Source organism: Pyrus communis, chromosome 13, assembly GCF_041283825.1.
Source record: "Pyrus communis isolate YQ-2024b chromosome 13, ASM4128382v1, whole genome shotgun sequence".
Taxonomy (NCBI): Eukaryota; Viridiplantae; Streptophyta; class Magnoliopsida; order Rosales; family Rosaceae; genus Pyrus; species Pyrus communis.
Genome location: NC_142577.1, coordinates 23,492,870 through 23,513,809, shown reverse-complemented (window position 1 = coordinate 23,513,809; position 20,940 = coordinate 23,492,870). Strand labels below are relative to the sequence as shown.

The window sequence follows — 20,940 nt, the reverse complement described above, 5'->3', positions numbered from 1 at the left end:
CATATCAGGGGGAGCATCCATGATACATGCATGTTGTACTCTTTTTCCTTCGATTAGGATTTTTCCCATTGTGTTTTTTCTATCAAGGTTTTAACGAGGCAATATAAGTATACTTAACACTATATCAACAATCTAGATAAAGTTGTACTCTTTTTCCTTTGCTATGGTTTTTTTCCACTGGGTTTTTCTGAGCAAGGTTTTAACGAGGCAACTAATGTTGATATGTGGGCATCCAAGGGGGAGGGTTGAAAATACTGGTGGGTTAATAAATGCCCACAGTGATATTGAAAACATTGGTAGATTTTTCAATACCCACATAGTAATGTGGACTTTGAAAATGAAGGAGATCGTATTTTTCAAAAGTTGTGTGTTGGAGTTGTTATATAAATAGAGCGCTCTATGTACTATCAAAATATCAATACCCACATAGTAATGTGGACTTTGAAAATGAAGGAGATCGTATTTTTCAAAAGTTGTGTGTTGGAGTTGTTATATAAATAGAGCGCTCTATGTACTATCAAAATACATATAAAACAAGAAAGATCAATAACATTATCTATCCCTCCCTTTTTTATTGGTCATCCCTTGTGTTATAGTTACAGTATGATATTTTACACTTACTTCGATCCTATCACTAGTAAAAGTTATCTCTCTAACTTTTAGTTATATATAACATTGTAGTATTAATGACCTTAATTTATAAAATAACAGTTATGGAACCGCCAACTCCAAGTCTCCAAGCTCCCCCGCCCACCGCAACCACCACCAATTGGACTGAGGCATACGCGCGTAATTCATGCACCACATCAGTAACTACACGGCGTCGTTGTAGCCGTTAATCCCATCCATTCACCCAGTCTCCTCCCCAATTTCACTGTCTTCTCTTCAATCTCCAGCAACAACAACAGCAGCAGCGTGACAATTTTACAGGTATTCTTCGACCCAATCACTCCTCTGCTCTCTCTTCTCTCCGATTTTGGTGATTTATTCGTTTGTTTGTCGTAATGTTATTAATTTAGAGAAGATTTCAAGCATTTCGGGTAATATGGAATCGCCATTTGAGGTGAAGAAAAAGTGTAATTTAAATGGTGGATGATGGAAATTTAAAGGTAATTAGGGAGATGGAGTGATAATTAATTGATGCCATGGGAGGCTTTGGACAAGTTGGAATCTTTCTTGTAAAAATTGGGTTTCTTGAGTTGTATTTATTGAAATTCGAAATTCGAAAATATTTTAACATGTTAGGAAGTAGAAGAATCAACAAAGATTACAAGGGTACACTGATGTGTTTAAGATGAATGTGATGATCAATGTTTAGGAATCGCATTGTCGTGTTCAAGAATCAACTACATTTTATGTAATCTTTCCATAACTATTAATTACATTGCAAGAATTACGCAACTTTTTAGCTTTAACAGTGTATTCATGGCAAAGAAAAGAGGGAAGGCGGCGTTAAAAAGAAAAGATGTAGCTGTAAATCACAATGATAGGAAGAAGAAGATAGAAAAGAAATTTACGAAGAACAAGAAGAAATCTATGCAGATAAGTGCATCTTCAGTGCATACGCCGGCTCCTGTGCCTGACAGCGGCCCTTCCACTTCCAATATTGCTCATGCAACTTCGTCTAGCCATGCTAATCCTACTGGTAGAAAAAAGGTTCGGCCAACAAAGAATGAGAAGGATAGTGGGCACTCTCATTCTGGTTTTATATTTATGTGTAGTGGGAAAACAAAACCCGAGTGTTATCGCTATCGTGTTTTTGGGCTGCCGTTAGCAAAGATAGATGTTGTGAAGAAAATTAGACCGGGTGCGAAGCTATTTCTATACGATTTTGACTTGAAGCTCCTTTATGGCACGTATAAGGCAACTTCAAATGGAGGATTGGATTTGGAACCAATTGCGTTTAAGGGGAAATTCCCTGCACAGGTAACAATGCTCTATATGATTTCCTAGAAAATAAGACCAGAAAATGTAAACCCCTGACTTTGTCCATGTCTTATTTAAATGCTTATTGCTATTGTTAAACTAGCTACCTAACTTAGTTACTTATTTGATCAGTATTTTGGGTGTGTTTATATATGAGAATACATATTTTCTAAACAGATGTCGATCATTACTATCAAATGGTTTTGTTACAAAAGACTAGCAATGCTTTATTTTGTTTTATTTTCTCTGTTCCTTTTATATAACAACTTCCTGGAAACAAACCAAATGAGCCCTAAAATTATAATTAAAGTTGTAGTTATGGAGAAGACGTTGTGACAAGTGGATGGTGGAGGTTGGAATGGTATATTGAACATGAGTATTGTTCAAGCGGAGATGCAGCTGGTTACAGCTTAAAAAGTGAATGCACATTATTAACGATGGTAGTGGTGGTTTTTGACAATTGTGTCTTTGTGGTAGTGGTGGCTACAATGATGGTGCACAATTCTTAGTAATGGGACATAGGAGGTTTCTCAGGTTGTAGTTTCTTTTTTAAGGTTTCTGGGGTTGTAGCTATATGTAAGTGTCATTGGGAGCAAGGGCTAATGACAGTTATGGCATGAGTGGTGTAAAAAGTGGTAGTGTGGTAGAAGGTGCCTTCCACTGACAATATATTGTCCTTTCCTTGTTTTACCGTTCGGAAGTTCTTGTTTGTTCTTACTGGAATCTTCAGATGTTAAATCAAGCTTTGTGATAATTAAAAAATTAAGAAGATTTGTTTCGCCCATGCGTTTTGTATAGTACTGATAGCAGAATAATATGTTGTAAATTTACTGAGAGCAGAATTTGTAGCCTTCTGCAGTTTGCTTAATTTATGTATTTTTTTTCTTTCATTTTTTGGCAATATGTTCTTGTATTCAGGTCAGATTTAAGATTTTCAAGGATTGTTTACCTCTTCCTGAAAATGCTTTTAAAGCAGCTATCAGAGACAACTACCAGGGAGGTTCTAAGTTTAAACAAGAGCTTAATAGCAAACAGGTAAGTAACATCATTTACATCTTTTAGTGCCTTTTTTAAAATTTATTCGAAACTAGTTGCCTATCATTTGAAATTATTTTTGAAGGAAAAATTCTTACGCATTTTGGTTTGATGAAGGTGCATGCTTTAATCTCATTGTTCTGCCCTCTCACCGAGTTAGTGCCTACTACTGCTCCCCCTCTCCGAGATGTGGCAAGACCAGGCTCATTTCCATCTCCTATTACAGAAAAAGGATTTCATCCAACAGCAAGGCTGTCCCATCAAGAGGGCTCCTATTCATATGGTGTGCAACGTTCTCATGCATTGCCGCTTGATACGCAATCCAGGCAGGCAATCCCGTATCCACTGTATGATCAATATGAGGTCAAAACACATGTGGAATGTTTGCGGCGTCACATGGAGCCTCAACATGTTCAGCATGCTTCTCTTCCACATCATGCCGATTCATATTATTTAGCAGCAGCACATGAGCCGTACTTGCCTGAAAACCTTTCCCATCATGACGGATATAGAAGGTACATTCATTTGTTGCATTCTTTGTCCAATTATTTCAGCTGTTATTATGTGGTGTTTTTCACATTTAGCTTTTACTGATTAGGGCATAATTCTCATATGGTAGATAACATTCTCATGCATTTTCACAGGCATAGGGTGACACTTGCAGAGGAGATGGTTCCCAGGGATCAAGTTGTTTTGTATGGAAGCGAGTATGACATGCCCCAGTTGTTCAAGGAGAGAGAAAGAGATATTGCTCTGCGTTCCAATTATGTGGCTGAATCTTATCGTCGACAGTTGCCCACCGCTGCAGCCGCACATGTTATGCTGCAGCCACATTCTTTAGCACCATCTTATGAACGAACATTAACGGACCAACGGTACTATCCAGTAACAACCCATCAGGATCAGAGCTTGGTGTATGCTGATCCTCTTCGAAGACCATTGCATGGTACCTCTTACTCAGCTGAGGCAGATGGTCCAATCTCTACACATTATTCGTACGCTAGAGCTCCCCGTTACCGATGAACGAAACTTGGATGTGTAGATTCATTCATGACATGCGGGTACTGTGTTGCTTCGTTGTCAAATACTGGTCGAAACTTTGTGTAAGATGTGAACCGGTTCTGAGACGGGTCTTCAACTTCATAACTTGTGTGCAACTATTCACCTCTGTCTTTGTTAATCTGATAATCGAGTGTAAAGGAACAATTAGTGTCATGTCCAGAAACCCACCTCTTTACCTCCCACACGATATTCTCAATTTTCGGCCATTGGATCTAATGAATTGAAGAAGATCAAATGTAAGAAATTAATAGGGTTGTGTGAGAGGTAAAAAAAGATGTGTAACCCTAAGGTTAAAACTGTCAAATGGGTTTCTCTCTTCGACAAACATAGTGGATTCGCTTATAATGGTGTGTAGCATCAATATCCGGTATGAAGTCGAGTTCTACCACCAAAAAAAATGAAATTCTAACCCCAAAATCAATCCATTAGTAACTGCAGGGTACATTAACTTCTTATAAAATTATGTATTATTGCATAAGTTTTTTATGTGGAACAACCCTTCACATCCTTAAAGTCATATGCAAGTAAGACACTCGTTTCACTAAAAATGATTATGACATGTATGATACTATGATGTATTACTCAACAGGGAAAACCACCCCACCCCCCACCACCACCACCACCTAAATTTTACTAGATTGCGCATGCAGTTTGGCCCACACAATCTTGCCTCTAGCGTCATGAATCATGATGATCCAAACCATCGCTGCCTCCTATAGGGCTATATGCTGGTTTAGGTTTAGGATGGTCCCGCCGGCCAAAACACTTTTTTTGAATTTTTGCAGTCGCCCTTGACCGACCTAGTTGATGGTTCAACACTTCAACTGGCGCTTTACCGAACTTACCCTTTATTTTTTTTTTGGGTATTTCTCCATCTCTTTCCACTCATTTTGTTGGTGGTTGAAATTTGCATGCCTAAACCTAGTAAGCTGTTGCTATTTTACAGCTTCCTCTTAAGGCATCTCACGACTTGAACCATTTTATATTGTATTATATTAAAGGATGGATTACATGGACCAATAAGTCCCAGCGGGAGGCCGGTTTCAAAGGTCACACTGTTACCAACTTTGCTTTACAATTTAGTACAGATGTTGTGATATTTATGTATAAATTATAACCAAACTTTCTGCCTAAATCAATTTGTTTGACTAAATTATATTGTGTAAGGGCTGTCACGTTTCCAGGAGCAGATCCTCTTTGTGAGGATTCTGGAGATCCTCTTTGTGAGGATTCTGGAGATCCTCTAATTACATTTATTCATCGTACATCGTACGGTCAGAAATCATTGTAATTTTTTTTATTTAAAATTGAATATAAACCGTACCTGACAAAAACTAACCGCACGATATACGATGAATGAATATGATTGAAGAATTTCTGGAATTCTCACAAAGAGGATCCAGCAAGGATCCTCTCTCGTCACGTTTAAGCTTTGATAAGTGATAACATGGCAGGTTGAGGCACACTTGTACATATGCATGTGGCCCCATGTCTCATCTACAATAGTCTTACGATACGTCCTGAGTTCGATTATTGGTGTTGGTGAATCATAATATGGTGATTGGGGGGCTGAAATATCTCTGTGAGTCTTCCATGCCCTGAAAAGGGTGGATTGTTGTGGACCTAAAAATGGTGGATTGCCATGACAAAGCCACCAACTGATCTCCTTTTAAAAAAAAAAAAAAGGAATATGTACGTATGCAAGCAAAGAAACATGCACACGATAAAACGAGTTGTGCCATAGTCAGTTAGACACGCGTGGGTAAGTTTGATTATTAATTCATCAGAAAAATTGAAATTTCGCCCAATTATGTTGGTGTATTTTAGTGAAAACCCAAAAGTTATATATTTTCAAATTAAACCATTTGATCAACTTTCTATGTCAGCAAACTTACCATAATGATCAGTGGCAAAGCCATAAATCGAGACTAGGAAAGCCCTATAAGCCATATGCAAAAATTTTGACAAAAAAAAAAAAAAAAAAAAAAAATATATATATATATATAAAATTAATGGGAGAAAAATTAAAGGTTTTTTGGGTATTTGAATGAAGTTTTTTTAATCAAAAGACAGTAATGGAGTCACGAAAAAAAAATTAACGTTGAGATAGTTATATCATAAGCATCGAACTTCTTTATAAGTTCCTACATTGAAGTTGAACAAAAAATTAATAATTATGGCTCTAAACTGCAGTTATGAAAATTTTCTTTCAAAGATGAATTCTTCCTCTATTCCATATATACATGGTTTCAACGTAGACAACATTGTGTCATGCAAAATGGTGAATAAGTAAGGAAGGCTAGTTGATAGAAGGTTTTCGTTTCATAATAACATTACTGTAAAACACATTTTTTTTTTGCCAATTAGAAGAAACATAATAGAGATAAATGGGAGAAAAAGTACGTAAGTCGAAGAATGTAGAGTATTCACCAACAGCACACAAACATAGACTACAAAATGAAGAAACTTCAGAATAGGCCCCGGTTAATGAATATGTTTAAGTCAGACGATATTTATAGTTCCATGTTTTTTATCTATTCCTCCTTTTCTTCAACCCGCTCTCTCCCCCTTTCCTTTTTTTTCCTTCTTCGTTACGCTTCTCCCCTTCCTCTCCTTTTTCCTTTTTCTTCGTGGTTCTGCTTCTCTTATTCTTCATGTTTTTTTTTCTTGTAAATGTGACATGGGCTTATGTGTATTTACGTTTTTTTTTTTTTTTTTTTTTTTTTGTATCTTGGTTCGAGTTAATGAGGCTTATCTTCTAACAATAGACACGTCAAGCATTCGTCTTATATTTTTATCTAGTGCAACCTATGTGGTAGGTACTTAATTCTTCTTCTTCTTCATAATTGTGTTTCTGTTACAGGTAAATAGTAGCGGTGTCAATCTTCTTTGTGGGTAAGTAATAGTTTATATATGTTAGCATAGGTAGATTATAAATAGTAGTAATTGCTATTGTTGTTGTTGTTTTTTTTTTTTTTTTTTTTTTTTTTTTTTTGTATTTTACCTTTTTGTTTTGGGTAAGAAAAAAAATGTTATGGTTGTAACTTGAGTGAGATCTACCTCGTTTATTGGTTACAATTATTCTTGAGTTTACAGAACATTTGACATGAGTTTCAATTTGGGATTTCATGACTACCTCTGTTGAAGGTTTCTACCTTTTCATTAGGAGGTTCAATTTTCTGTAAAATCATAGGGAGGTCTAGTGTCACAATTTCAAGCTTGGTCTGATTGTAGGTGCATCATGGCATTTAGCAACACAATATCCAAAATTCATATATCAAAATAAGAAGTTAAAGATGCATATAAATACAAATTCGGGAGTTCAAATTTATTTTCTTCATTTAATTTAATGGCAAAATGGGAATAAAATTATGAGATAAATGATTAGGGTAAAAAATAACAAAGTTAATGGACAAAATAAAATATGTGAGTTTTTTTCATAACTCAGATTGGATCAAAATCAAAGGATCCTTTGATTTATATATATTTAATTCATAATTTGTTCAACGGTCAAGAATCATCACCACGATCGTTGAATCTAAATAAAAAAACCCCTTAATTTATATATGATATATAATTCACAATTTGTTCAACGGTCAAAAAACATCACGATCATTGAGACCGAGTATAGCAAAACCTAAAATGAGATCATTATCAAGTGGACACAGTAAGTTTAAGAACAGGGTTCCTAATCGACTCGTGGCAAGAATGACATCGACCTCAAAGTCTAGAACATGTTGGCATCAGGCATGCATGCTCATTGTCTTTTTATGGCTTATTTTATTTGGGTGGGGGGTGTTCTCTTTATTCTTTTTTATTTTTAAGTTATTTGGGGGTACTGTGTTAGGTTAGGGACTTTGGAGAGAGAATATATATATCTGTGTATATATACATATTTTACAAACAGGTGTCGATCTTTACTAAAATTATCTACTTAACGTAGTTACTTATTTGATCAAGATTTTTTGTGTGTTTATACATGAATATACATATTTTCCAAACAGGGTGTCGATCATTACTATCGAATGGTTTGGTTGGATGCTCGTGATGTATAAATACATGAGTGTTTTTGGCAGATGTCATTGAGCCTTTAAAAGGAAGAGGGATTATGGGATGTAAGATGGCTGCCTAGTGCCTCCGATTATGTTTCATGAACCTCCAATGGCCAGGAAAACAAAACAAAAAAATTGTGAACGGGAAGTAGGCAAAGTTATATCAAACTCAAGCTTGAATTGTAATTTTGAGGGTTCAATCCTTCTAGCTGTGATATAACCACAATTGAAGGATTGGCAATTTTTGGTGGTGGTTTTATAATAATGAAAACAAGATGCGACACTGTTGAATGGTAAAAGTTGTTGTTTAGTCCCCTTAATGTGTTGTCAACTTGCTGGGAATGTAATTTTAGTATTTCTAGAACTATTTCGTCACAAAAGACTAGCGATGTTTTTTTTTTTTCTCTTCCCTTTTATATAAAAACTTTCTGGAAACAAACCAGATGAGCCCTAAAATTATAATTAAAGTTGTGGTTATGGAGAAGACGTTGTGACAAGTGGATGGTGGAGGTTGGAATGGTATAGTGAACATGATTATTGTTCAAGCGGAGATGCAGCTGGTTACAGCTTAAAAAGTGAATGCACATTATTAACGATGGTGGTGGTGGTGGTTTTTGACAATTGTGTCTTTGTGGTAGTGGTGGCTATGATGATGGTGCACAAATCTTAGTAATAGGACATAGGAGGTTTCTCATGAGGTTGTAGTTTCTTTTTTAAGGTTTCTAGGGTTGTAGCTGTATGTAAGTGTTATTGGGAACAAGGGCTAATGGCAGTTATGGCATGACAACAGAAGTTGTGTGTAAAAAGTGGTAGTGTGGTAGAAGGTGCCTTCGATTGAGAAGTTTTAAGAGGTGGATCCAGCTTGATAGCACAAAATTTGGAACTTGACAATATATTGCCCTTTCCTTGTTTTTCTGTTCGAAACTTCTTGTTTGTTCTTACTGTATTCTTCAGATATTACATCAAGCTTTGTGATACTTAATTAAAAATTTTAAGAAGATTTGTTTCACCCGTGCGTGTTGTTTAGTTTGTTGTATATGTAGTACTGAGCAGAATAATAAGTTGTAAATTTACTGAGAACAGAACTTCTGGCCTTCTGCAGTTTGCTTAATTTATGATTTTTTTTTCTTTCATTTTTTGGCAATTTGTTCTTGTATTGAGGTCAGATTTAAGATTTTCAAGGATTGTTTACCTCTTCCCGAAAATGCTTTTAAAGCAGCTATCAGAGACAACTACCAGGGAGGTTCTAAATTCAAACAAGAGCTCAATAGCAAACAGGTAAGTAACATCATTTACATCTTTTAGCTCCTTATTTAAAATTTATTCGAAACTAGTTTCCTGTCACTTAAAATTATTTTTAAAGGAAAAATTCTTACGCATTTTGGTTTGATGAAGGTGCATGCTTTAATCTCATTGTTCTGGCCTCTTACCGAGTCAGTGCCTACTTCTGCTCCCCCTCTCCGAGATGTGGCAAGACCAGGCTCATTTCCATCTCCTATTGCAGAAGAAGGATTTCGTCCAACAGCAAGGCTGTCCCATCAAGCCTATTCATATAGTGTGCAACGCACTCATGCATTGCCGCTTGATTTGCAATCCAGGCAGGCGATCCCTTTTCCACTGTATGATCAAATATGAGGTCAAAACACATGTGGAAGATTGACGGCGTGACTTATTGCCTCAACATGTTCAGCATGCTTCTCTTCCACATCATGCCGATTCGTATTATTTAGCGGCGGCACATGAGCGACACTTGCCCGAAAACCTTTCCCATCATGATGCGTATAGAAGGTATATTCATTTGGTCCATTCTTTGTCCAATTATTTCAGCTGTTATTATGTAGTGTTTTTCACATTTAGCGGTCTCCATTATATGTCATCAATTTCATTATACAAAGAAGATTCCTTTCTATTCACGTTTTCTCCCCGAAATATCCCTCTCATAACTTTTGAAGCTTTATGTACTAGGATAGTTTTGTCATTTGATACAAGCTTGAAAAATAATAAAACAACTATGTAACTCTCTTAATCTACATTATTATCCTATTTACAGTACCGCACTCGCTAAACCACCGCAGTTACATTATCTCAATATCGTATTTTCAATCTTTATATTTTCATCAATGAGAGTTAATCCTCACACATCCTGAGCACGTGAGAGGATTACTTTTATTGATTTGGGCATAATTCTCATATGATAGATAACATTCTTATGCATTTTCACAGGCATAGGGTGACACTTGCAGAGGAGATGGTTCCCAGGGATCAAGTTGTTTTGTATGGAAGCGAGTATGACATGCCCCAGTTGTCGAAGGGGAGAGAGAGAGAGAGAGAGAGAGAGAGATATATTGCTCTGCGTTCCAATTATGTGGTCGAATCTTATAGTCGAGAGTTGCCCGCCGCTGCAGCCTCACATGTTATGCTGCACTCGCATTCTTTAGCACCGTCTTATGAACGAATATTAACGTACCAACGGTACTATCCAGTGACAACCCGTCAGGGTCAGAGCTTGGTGTATGCTGATCCTCTTCAAAGACCATTGCATGGGACCTCTTACTCAGCTGAGGCTGATGTTCCAATCTCTACACATTATTCGTACAGTAGCGCTCCCCATTACCGATGAACGAAACTTGGATGTGTAGATTCATTCAAGACATGCTGGTAATGTGTTGTTTCATTGTCAAATACTGGTCGGAACTTTATACAATCATCTCCCGAGTCTCGCTGGTAAACTGTCTATTCCGTTTTTCATCTGTGCCATCCATCTCAAAGTGTAGATCATTTTTCGAAATCTGAGGCATAATCTAGCGCGCAAAGCAACGAAATAAATTAGATCAGTCTGCCTTTGTTAGCACCTGCCATGGCGGTGTGGAATTACGTCTTCCCTTGATAAGCTCATGTCCTTATACGATTTCTAGTTTCTATGCAGACTCTTGCATTGAGGCAAACTTTGTATAAGATGTGAACCGTTTTGAGACGGGCCTTCAACTTTACTTGTGTAGAACTATTCACCTCTGTCTCTCTTAATTTGAGAATCGAGTGTAAAGGAACAGTTAGTGTTATGTTCAGAAATCCATCTTTTTACTTTTTACATACCCTTCTTAATTTTTGACCATCCGAACAAATGAATTGAAAAAGATCAATTGATGAAAAATTAAAGAAGTGTATGAAAGGTAAAAAGTATTGACTAACATAAGAAGGGTAGTATGGTCCAAAGGATTAAAATGGTGCTGATGTGGCAAACGGTTAAGTAAGGCAGTTAGTTAGTTAGTTAGTTAGTTAGAGCTGTTAGCATCAAAAGCTTAGGAGATAAGGTAGTATTGAGCTATATAAGTGTGTGAGAATCTTGTAGCAATTCATTCGAAGCAATACACAGAAATTCATTTCCTTTGTTCTCTATCTACAATTCTCTTTCTCTCTATCTCTAAGTTTTTCTGGTTTTCTTTTATTTTCTGTGCACTGTTATCATGGTATCAATCGCCAGTCGACTCTCAGTCTCAATTCCGCTGTGCGACTCCTTGCGATCGGTTGAAGATTGATGGTGGATGAGGTTTCTTTCTGATTTCACAGTGCACACCATCTGCTTGCGTTATGTTCTAGTCAAAGAATGTCTGTTATTTTTCTAAAAGTTTGAAGGCCAATAGCCATTGTTGAGCACATAAGAGGTCGATAGCCATTGTTTGATCAAGATTTGTTGATTCTTAGTAAGCTGATTCATTGGAAAAAGGCCGATAGCCAAAAGGAACGAATCAAGGGTAGTATATTTGGTGTTCAAGAACAAATCTTGTTTGTCTGTTTTTAGGTTCAAATGGAAGAATCTACTATCAAGATTGAAGCGTTACTTGGTATGCTCACGGTGAAGCTTTAGGATGATAATTTTGTCAAATGGAGTTTTCAATTTCAGTCTATTCTTAGGGGATATGATCTATTCGATCATTTCACGAGTAAAGCTCTATGTCCTCCGAGATTTGTTATTGATACAGAGGCAGGAGTTACTAAAGAAGTCATTGTGGTGTATAAAGATTTGGTGAAGAGAGATCTAGCATTACTTAGTCTTCTCATTGCTACATTGTTTGATGATGTTATAGAGCACATTATTGGTTGTAAGATTGCATGTGAGGCCTAGACTTGTCTACAAGAACGATTTGCATCTGTCTCCATGGTCATAATTAATCAACTGAAAAGTAAATTTTACACTATTCAAAAAGGTGGGGAATCCTTGGATAGGTTCCTTTTATGAGTTAAAGCAATTAAAGATCAACTAATGTCTGCTGGAGAAAGGATAACTAAGAATGATTTCCTTATAGCTATGTTATCTAGATTACCACTTGAGTTTGAAATGATAAAGATTGTGATATTGGCTCGGGATTCTCCTATATCCTATAAAGATCTGAGGGCTCAACTTCTTGGTGCAGAGGCTAGCATTGAATCAAGAATAAAGTCTTTGGGTACATCCATGGCAGCAATGTATGTTCAAGGTGAAGGATCTGGTTCCAATGAGTTCTAGAGTGGTCATAACAGTTTTGAAGTTGGTGAAAGTTCAAATTCTCAGAGGTATCAAGGGGGATATGATGGAGAACAGTCTAATGCTTTTCAGTCTGGTTTTCATGGAGGTTCTGGTTTTGTGGGGAATGGCAACAAGTCTGTGCAGAAGAGCAACTTTTCTGGGGGGGAAATATAAAATATAATGGCACCTATAACAATAGTTCTAGAAATTTTTCTGGTAATGGAAATCAATTTGGTCACAGAAGTAACAATGGCAGTTTTTCTGGCAATGGCAGAAATTTTCAATCACAGAATGGAAACAGTTTTTCTGGTAGTGGTTTTCAGAAGAACAATACTTGGAATGGCAATACAACTTACAGATTTGGTATTTCACCTGAGTATCAAATATGTTCTAGGAGAGGACACACAACAGCTAATTGCTATCACATAATTGACACTGGTAATACAGGTTTCATTGCTTGCCAGATTTGCGGGAAAAGATGACACATTGCACTGGAGTGTTATCATCGAAATAATTTTTCTTATCAGGGTAATCCATTACCTCCCTCACTAACTACAATGACTGCACAAGCTAATATTGGACATAATGCACCACAGAACAATGGACATGGGTTTTCAAATGGAGATACTTGGATCTTAGACACTGGTGCTACACACCATATGATTCATAATGTCAATGCTCTCTCTCAAGTCAATCTTTACACTAGAGAAAAGAAAATAACAATTGGAAATGGTGAAGGTTTGGCAGTCAAGAATATTGGTTCTTTAACAATTATGACTCCTACTAATGCTTTAATTTTGCATGTGCCTCAAATAACTGTCAATCTTCTTTTTGTTTAGAAATTATGCAAAGATAATGAATGTTGGTTTATTTGTGATGATGTGAATTTCTTTATATAGGACAAGGCCTCAAAGGTGATTTTGTACCAATGAATAAGTGATGGTGAGGAACTCTTCGAGATTCCAGTGAATGTGTTTGATAATTCATTTGCTACAAGGTTAAGTAGATGTGCTGCATTCTTGGGACAGAAAGTAAGGACTCCAATTTGGCATCAAAGGCTAGGACATCCATTTGAGGAGGTTTTGGCTACAATGTTGAAGGCTGCTGATATTACTACTAGTAAAGATTCTTGTCCAACTATGTGTTCTTCTTGTGTAAAAAGAAAAATGTGTAGACAAGTATTTTCAATTAGACAAGATAGAGTTAAGTGTATGTTTGAGAAAGTTCATTTAGATGTATGGGGACCATCTCCAATACAATCAGTAGAAGGGTATAAGTATTACATAATCTTTGTAGATGAATTTTCCAGATTCATGTGGATATTTCCTATGATCAATAAATCAGAAGCTTGTTCAATTTCTGTGAAGTTCACTGCTTTTGTGTTTAATCAGTTTAATGCCTCAATTAAATGTTTTCAATTTGATGGAAGAGTTGAATATATGAGTAAAGGGTTTAAAGAGTTTTTAGCAAACAAGGGTATTTCACACATGATTTCTTGTCCATACACCCATCAGCAGAATGATATTGCTAAAATGAGACATCATCATGTAGTGGAAACTGCCATCACTTTAATGACAGAAGCAAATTTACCACAAATATTTTGGTATTATACTTGTTCTCATGCAATCTTATTAATTAACAGAATGCCATCTAAGAACTTAGAGTTTAAGTCTCCACATCATCTTCTGTTTGGGAAAGTTCCAGAGATCCATAATTTTAAGGTATTTGGATTTCACATCCCAGCTCGACTCCGCCGTAGAACGATATTGTCCGCTCTGGGCTTACCATTCCCTCACGATTTTGCTTTTGGGTTTCGGCACGAGAAATTCCCATGAGGGTCACCCATCCTAAGACTGCTCTCGCCCAAACTCACTTAACTTCATAGTTCTTATGGGATTCAAAGCCAGTGAGTTCCCAAAAGGCCTCGTGCTATAGGGAGGGGAACATGTACATATAAGGCACATCACCCCCTCTCTGTTGGTTGATGTGGCATCTTACAATCCACCCCACTTAAGGGGAACCCGGTGTCTTCGCTGGCACATTCGCACCGAACGACAGAGTGGCTCTGATACCAAATTGTCACATCTCAGACTCGACTCCACCATAGAACGATATTGTCCGCTTTGTGCTTACCATTACCTCACGATTTTGTTTTTGGGTTTCGACACGAGAACTTCCCAGGGGGTTACCCATTCTAGGACTGCTCTCACTCAAACTCGCTTAACTTCGAAGTTCTTATAGGATCCGGAGCCAGTGAGTTCCCAAAAGGCTGCGAGCTATAGGGAGGGGAACATGTACATATAAGGCACATCACCCCCTCTCTGTTGGTTGATGTGGGATCTTATAATCCACCCCACTTAAGGGGAACTTGGCGTCCTCGCCGGCACATCCGCACCGAATGGCAGAGTGGCTTTGATACCAAATTGCCACATCCCAGCTCAACTCCGCCATAACACAATATTGTCCGCTTTGGGCTTACCATTCCCTCATGGTTTTGTTTTTGGGTTTCAGCACGAGAACTTCCTAAGGAAGTCACTCATCCTAGGACTGCTCTCGCCCAAACTCGCTTAACTTTGGAGTTCTTATGGGATCCGGAGCCAGTGAGTTCCCAAAATGCCTTGTGTTATAAGAAGGGGAGCATGCACATATAAAGCACATCACCCCATCTCCGTTGGTCGACATGAGATCTTACATTGGAACTGTCATTTATCCCTAAATGAGACCATATACTGTCAACAAGCTTCAAGCTCGATCTTCACTGTGTGTTTTTTTTTTTTGCTATGCCTTGGGGTACAAAGGAGCAATATTCTATGGTTTGAACAATAGAAAGTTGACCTTGTCAAGGTATGTAATACATAATGAAGAAGTGTTTCCATATAAAACTAAATTGTCTCGAGAGTATAGTCATTTTGAGCAGTCCAAAAGGATAAGAGATGATATGATTGTGGTTCAAATGCCTATTCCTGCATTTAATAGTCCATTACCAGTATCAAGTGGTGTGTTTATTCATGAATTACAAGCAGATTCATTTTAGAGACTGTCTTTCAGCAGCGAGCTTCAAATGTGCATTCAAGTTCTAATATAGAAAGTGTTTCAGCATCTGGTCAGTCTGTCAATAATTCAAGTATGTCACAGTTTTCTCCAACATCAACTTCCCATCATCATCACTCCAATTCAGCAATCAATAAATCACCCTTGATGCATGTCCATCACAGCTCTTAACTAGAGGTATTACTTCTTATTTCTCCACAACTGAGTGAAAATTCTAAACATCATCCAATATCAACAGATGCATTATCTAATCATCCCATGGTTACAAGATTGAAGAGTGAGACTATACAAAGACAGAATTATGCTGCATACTTAGCATATTTTCCAGAATTAAAGTCATTACAAATTATAGAAGATGAGGTGTTTTCTGGTGGGTATTCATTTGTGACTGAGATAACTAATACTACAGAACCATCCATTTTTCGAAAAGCTGCCAGTATTCCATATTGGCAGAAAGCTATGCAAGAAGAATATGATTCCCTTAGGGCCCAAGGTACCTGGCAGTTAGTTCCACTTCGTTGTAACAGATCTGTTGTTGGTAGTAAATGTGATTACAAGGTGAAAAAGAATTCTGATGGCAGTGTATCAAGATCAAAGCTCAATTGGTTGCTCAAGGTTTTTCACATGAGCATGGAATTGATTATTCAGATACTTTTGGTCCTGTTAGAAACACAACAGTAAGGATCATCCTTGTTATGGCTGCAATAAATTAATGGGAGTTGAAACAGTTAGACATTAAAAATGCATTTTTGCATGGCGAGTTACAAGAGGAGGTTTATATGAAACAACCTCAAGGTTTTATTGATCCTATTTGTCCCACTCATGTCTGTAAACTTGTCAAATCATTGTACGAACTTAAATAAGCACTAAGGGCATGTAACTCTAAATTTACCAGCTATCTGTGTGCTATGAGATTTCATGCTTCATTGTTTGACACAAGTTTGTTTGTAAAGAAAAATGGTGTTGATGTCATCATACTCCTTTTCCATGTGGATGATATAATTTTGATAGGTTCTAGTTCTATACAAGTTCAACAGGTTATTCATGAATTATCAGAAGTGTTTGACTTAAAAGATTTGGGAAAACTCAGTTATTTCTTGGGTCTACAGACTTCATATCAACCAAATGGTGATATATTTGTAAACCAATCGAAGTATATAACAGACTTGATCCATAAAGCTGGAATAGACTCTTGTAAGCTAGCCACAACACCATGTAAGCCACACAACTCATTACTCATCACACAAGGAGTGTCATTGAATGATCCTACACTTTACAGAAGTATTGTAGGTTCTCTACAATATCTGACCTTTAATAGGCTAGATATTGCTTTTGCAGTTAACTATGTGTGTCAATTTATGAAATCACCATCTGATGTTCATGTTGGAGCTGTGAAAATAATTTTGAGGTATCTTAAAGGTACATTGCAGTATGGTATTGTGTATTTAACAACTACAGAACCAAGTCTCAATGCTTTCTCATACTCGGATTGGGCTACTGATTTAAACACTTGAAGGTCAGTGACTGGCTTTATCGTCTTCCATGGAATAATCCAATTTCGTGGCAGTCAAAGAAGCAAAGTTCTGTATCCAGAAGCTCTACTGAAGCGGAATACAAAGCCTTGGCTCACACTGCAGCTAATCTAGCTTAGATAAGGGCAGTCTTGAAGGATTTGGAGTTGTTTTTGCCAACACCACCAGTTATACACTGTGATAACATGTCTGTGATTTCATTAAATGCAAATCTAGTGTTTCATTCCAGAATCAAGCACCTAGATACGGATTACCACTTCGTTCGGGAGAAGGTGCAACAAAGTGATTTGGAAGTCTCCTACATTCCTACTGAAGATCAATCTGCCGATATCTTAACTAAGGGATTACATGGTCCGTCATTTGTTAAGCATTGTGACAATCTTAAACTTGGTAACCCAAGTTAAGATTGAGGGGGGATATTGACTAACATAAGAAAGGTAGTATGGTCCAAAGGATTAAAATGGTGATGATGTGGCAAACAGTTAAGTAAGGCAGTTAGTTAGTTAGTTAGAGCTATTAGCATCAAAAGCTTAAGAGATAAGGTAGCATTGAGCTAGAATCTTGTAGTAATTCATTCGAAGCAATACATAGAAATTCATTTCCTTTGTTCTATCTCTACAATTCTCTTTCTCTCTATCTCTAAGTTTTTCTGGTTTTCTTTGATTCTCTGTGCACTGTTATAAAAAAAAAGACTATGGATAGCACCAACCTAAGATTAAATGGTTTCTTTCTTCTACAAACATATTGGATGGAATTGCTTATAACGAATGATGAGTAGCATCAATACGAGGTCTTTGAAGGAATTAAAGTTCTAATACCACGAAAAAAGTTGAAGCTCTAATCCCAAAATCAATTCATTAGTAACTGCAAAGTAGATTAACTTATAAATTATGTATCATTATATAACTTTTAGATGTGGAACAACTCTTCACGTCCTTGGAGTTATATGTAAGTAAGACATTTGGTTCACAAAACTAGATTGCGCATGCAGTTTGGCCCACACAATCTTGCCTCTAGTGTCATGAATCATGATGATCCACCCAAACCGTCGTTACCTGCTATAGGGCTATTGCTGGTTTAGGTTTTGGCTGGTCCTGCTGGCCAAAACACTTTTTTTAATTTTTGCAGTCGCCCATGACTGACCTAGTTGATAATTCAACACTTCAACTGGCACTGGCAAGCTTACCGAACTTACCTTTTTTTTGTTTTTTGGTATTTCTCCATCTCTTTCCACACATTTTGTTGGTAGTTGAAATTTGCATGCTTAAACCTAGTAAGCTGTTGCTATTTTACGAGAGATTTTTCAATATGATCATCACACGATGTGGTACATCACGTGTCCTTATATAAATAGTGGGTGTGTTAAAAGATTAATAACTTAAAAATTAAAAAATTTCATCATTTACATAAAAACACATGATGTACCATCCGTATTCCTATCACAGCTAAAGATTTCTCCTATTTTAGAGTTTCCTCTTAAGGCATCTCACGACTTAAACCATTTTATATTGTATTATATTAATGGATGGATTACATGGACCCATAAGTCCCAGCGGGAGGCCGGTTTCAAAGGTCACACGCTTACCAACTTTGCTCTACAAATTAATACAGGTGTGGTATTTGTGTATAAATTTTAATAAAACTTTCGGCCTAAATCAATTTGTTTGACTAAATTATGTAGTGTAAGCGCTGTCACGTTTAAGCTTTGACAAGTGATAACATGGCAGGCTGAGGCACACTCGTACGTGTGCCTGCGGCCTCATCTACAGTAGTATTACGACACGTTCTGAGTTCGATTTCTGATGTTAGTGCATCACACGATAATCATTAGGAGAGGCTTAAAAGTCTCTGTCAGTTTTCTAGGCCTTGAAAAGGGTGGAATATTGTGGTCTTGAAAAAGGTGAACTGTAATGGCAAAACCACCAGCTTGTCTCTTTTTAAAAATAAAAAGGAATATTTATGTACACAAGCAAAGAAACATGCACACGATAAAATAATAAGTTGTGCTACAATCAGTCAGACACACGTAGGTAAGTTTGATGATTAATTCATCAGAAAAAATTTGAAATTTCGCCCAATTATGTTGGTGTATTTTAGTGAAAACCCAAAAGTTATATATTGTCAATTAAACCATTTGATCAGCTTGCTATGTCAGCAAACTTACCATAATGATCAGTGGCAAAGCCATAAATCAAGGCTAGGAAATGCCTATAAGGCATATGCAAAAATTTTGACAAAAAAAAAAAAAAAATATATATATATATATATATATATATATATATATATATATATATAACTAATAGGAGAAATTTTGAAGGTTGTTCTTTTTTTTTTTTTTTTTGGGTATTTGAACGAAATTTTTTAATCAAAAGACGGTAATGGAGTCACAAAAAAAAAAAAAAAAAAAATTAACGTGGAGATAGTTATATCATAAGCATCGAACTTCTTTATAAGTTCTTACATTGAAGTTGAACAAAAAATTAATAATTATGGCTCTAAACTGCAGTTATGAAAATTTTCTTTCAAGATAAATTCTTCCTCTATTCCATATATGCATGGTTTCAATGTAAACAACATTATGTCATGCAAAATGGTAAACAAGTAAGGAAGGCTAGTTGATATAAGGTTTTTGTTTCATAACAATACTACTGTAAAACATATTTTTTTGGTTAATTAGAAGAAAACATAATAAAAATAAATGAGAGCAAAAGCACGAAAGTCGAAGAATGTAGAGTCTTCACCAAGAGCACACAAACATAAACTACGGAGTGAAGAAGCTTCAGAATAAGCTCAGGATAATGAATATGTTTAAGTCAGACGATATTTATAGTTCCATGTTTTTAATCTATTCCTCCTTTTCTTCAACCCGCTCTCTCCTTTTTTCTTTTTCTTCTTCTTCGTTCTGCTTCTCCCCTTCCACTCCTTTTTCCTTTTTCTTTGTTGTTCTGCTTCTCTTATTCTTCATGTTTTTTTTCTTGTAAATGTGACATGGGTTTATGTGTATTTACATTTTTTTGTTGGGAAAATTTGAAATAGGTCTAATTTTATAGACTACCTTTTGAAATAGGTCCAATTTTTAGTGACTTTTGACTTTTGAAATAGGTCCAATTTTTAGTTACTTTGGACCTATTTCAAAAAACCCCTTTTTTGTTTTTGTAACTTGGTTCGAGTTAATGAGGCTTATCTTCTAACAATATATATGTCAAGCATTCGTCTTATATTTTTATCTAGTGCAACCTATGTGGTAGGTACTTAATTCTTCTTCATTATTATGTTTCGGTTACAAGTAAATAGTAGTGGTGTCAATCTTCTTCATGGGTAAGTAATAGTTTATATATGTTAGCATATGTAGATTATAAATAGACCCGGTAGTTTTTGACACGACACGAAAATAATGGGTTTCTGGTCAACACGATAACTAATCTGGTCATTAACGGGTATACACGCGACGTAACACGCGGGTAATCCGTTTCAACCCGTTAAGAAAAAAAATATTTTGATAATTTTAAAGTTTAATTACTAAAAGATTTATTATAAAATATGATAGCCATATTAATATATACAATATATTCTATATTAAATATATAGTTTTGTATTATTCTTCTATATAAGTTAAAAAAAAAGAAGTTTTAGTCATTATTTATTTTTATTATGAGAGTTCCTTATTATCACTACTACTAGGATAAATTTTACTTAACATGTTGTTCAAAATTAAAATAAATTAGTATAGTATTTGTATAGGCAAGAACTAATAGGACATACATACAAGTATGAAAAA

The 20,940-nt window shown here is 36.2% G+C and overlaps 1 protein-coding gene and 1 pseudogene across 4 annotated transcripts; both read left to right on the top strand.

Annotated features, from left to right (window-relative positions):
- The first annotated feature begins 691 nt into the window (after positions 1 to 691).
- On the top strand, positions 692 to 4,205 carry LOC137737890 (uncharacterized). 3 transcript variants are annotated; one of them, XM_088683588.1, is made up of 5 exons: positions 692 to 930; positions 1,440 to 1,926; positions 2,845 to 2,961; positions 3,079 to 3,476; positions 3,606 to 4,205. In XM_088683588.1, exons 2-5 carry the CDS (start codon positions 1,537 to 1,539, stop codon positions 3,982 to 3,984), a joined length of 1,284 nt encoding a protein of 427 aa, XP_088539714.1. In that variant the 5' UTR covers positions 692 to 930; positions 1,440 to 1,536; the 3' UTR covers positions 3,985 to 4,205. The 3 variants fall into 3 exon arrangements, with proteins under 3 accessions (XP_088539714.1, XP_068333566.2, XP_068333567.2); XM_068477465.2 differs by having other exon boundaries at positions 1,419 to 1,926; XM_068477466.2 differs by having other exon boundaries at positions 1,410 to 1,926.
- Positions 4,206 to 7,665: 3,460 nt separating this feature from the next.
- On the top strand, positions 7,666 to 10,825 carry LOC148691967 (uncharacterized; annotated as a pseudogene). The gene is made up of 4 exons (XR_015955263.1): positions 7,666 to 7,690; positions 9,154 to 9,353; positions 9,471 to 9,863; positions 10,299 to 10,825. The product of XR_015955263.1 is annotated as an uncharacterized LOC148691967 (transcript).
- The last annotated feature ends 10,115 nt before the right edge of the window (positions 10,826 to 20,940 follow it).

Excerpts from the sequence above, each read along its gene's own strand:
- LOC137737890 (XM_068477465.2), top strand. The coding sequence starts at position 1,426 with ATGGCAAAGAAAAGAGGGAAGGCGGCGTTAAAAAGAAAAGATGTAGCT. Across the intron at positions 1,927-2,844 it reads AGGGGAAATTCCCTGCACAG|GTCAGATTTAAGATTTTCAA; the intron begins GTAACAATGCTC and ends TCTTGTATTCAG. Across the intron at positions 2,962-3,078 it reads AAGAGCTTAATAGCAAACAG|GTGCATGCTTTAATCTCATT; the intron begins GTAAGTAACATC and ends GGTTTGATGAAG.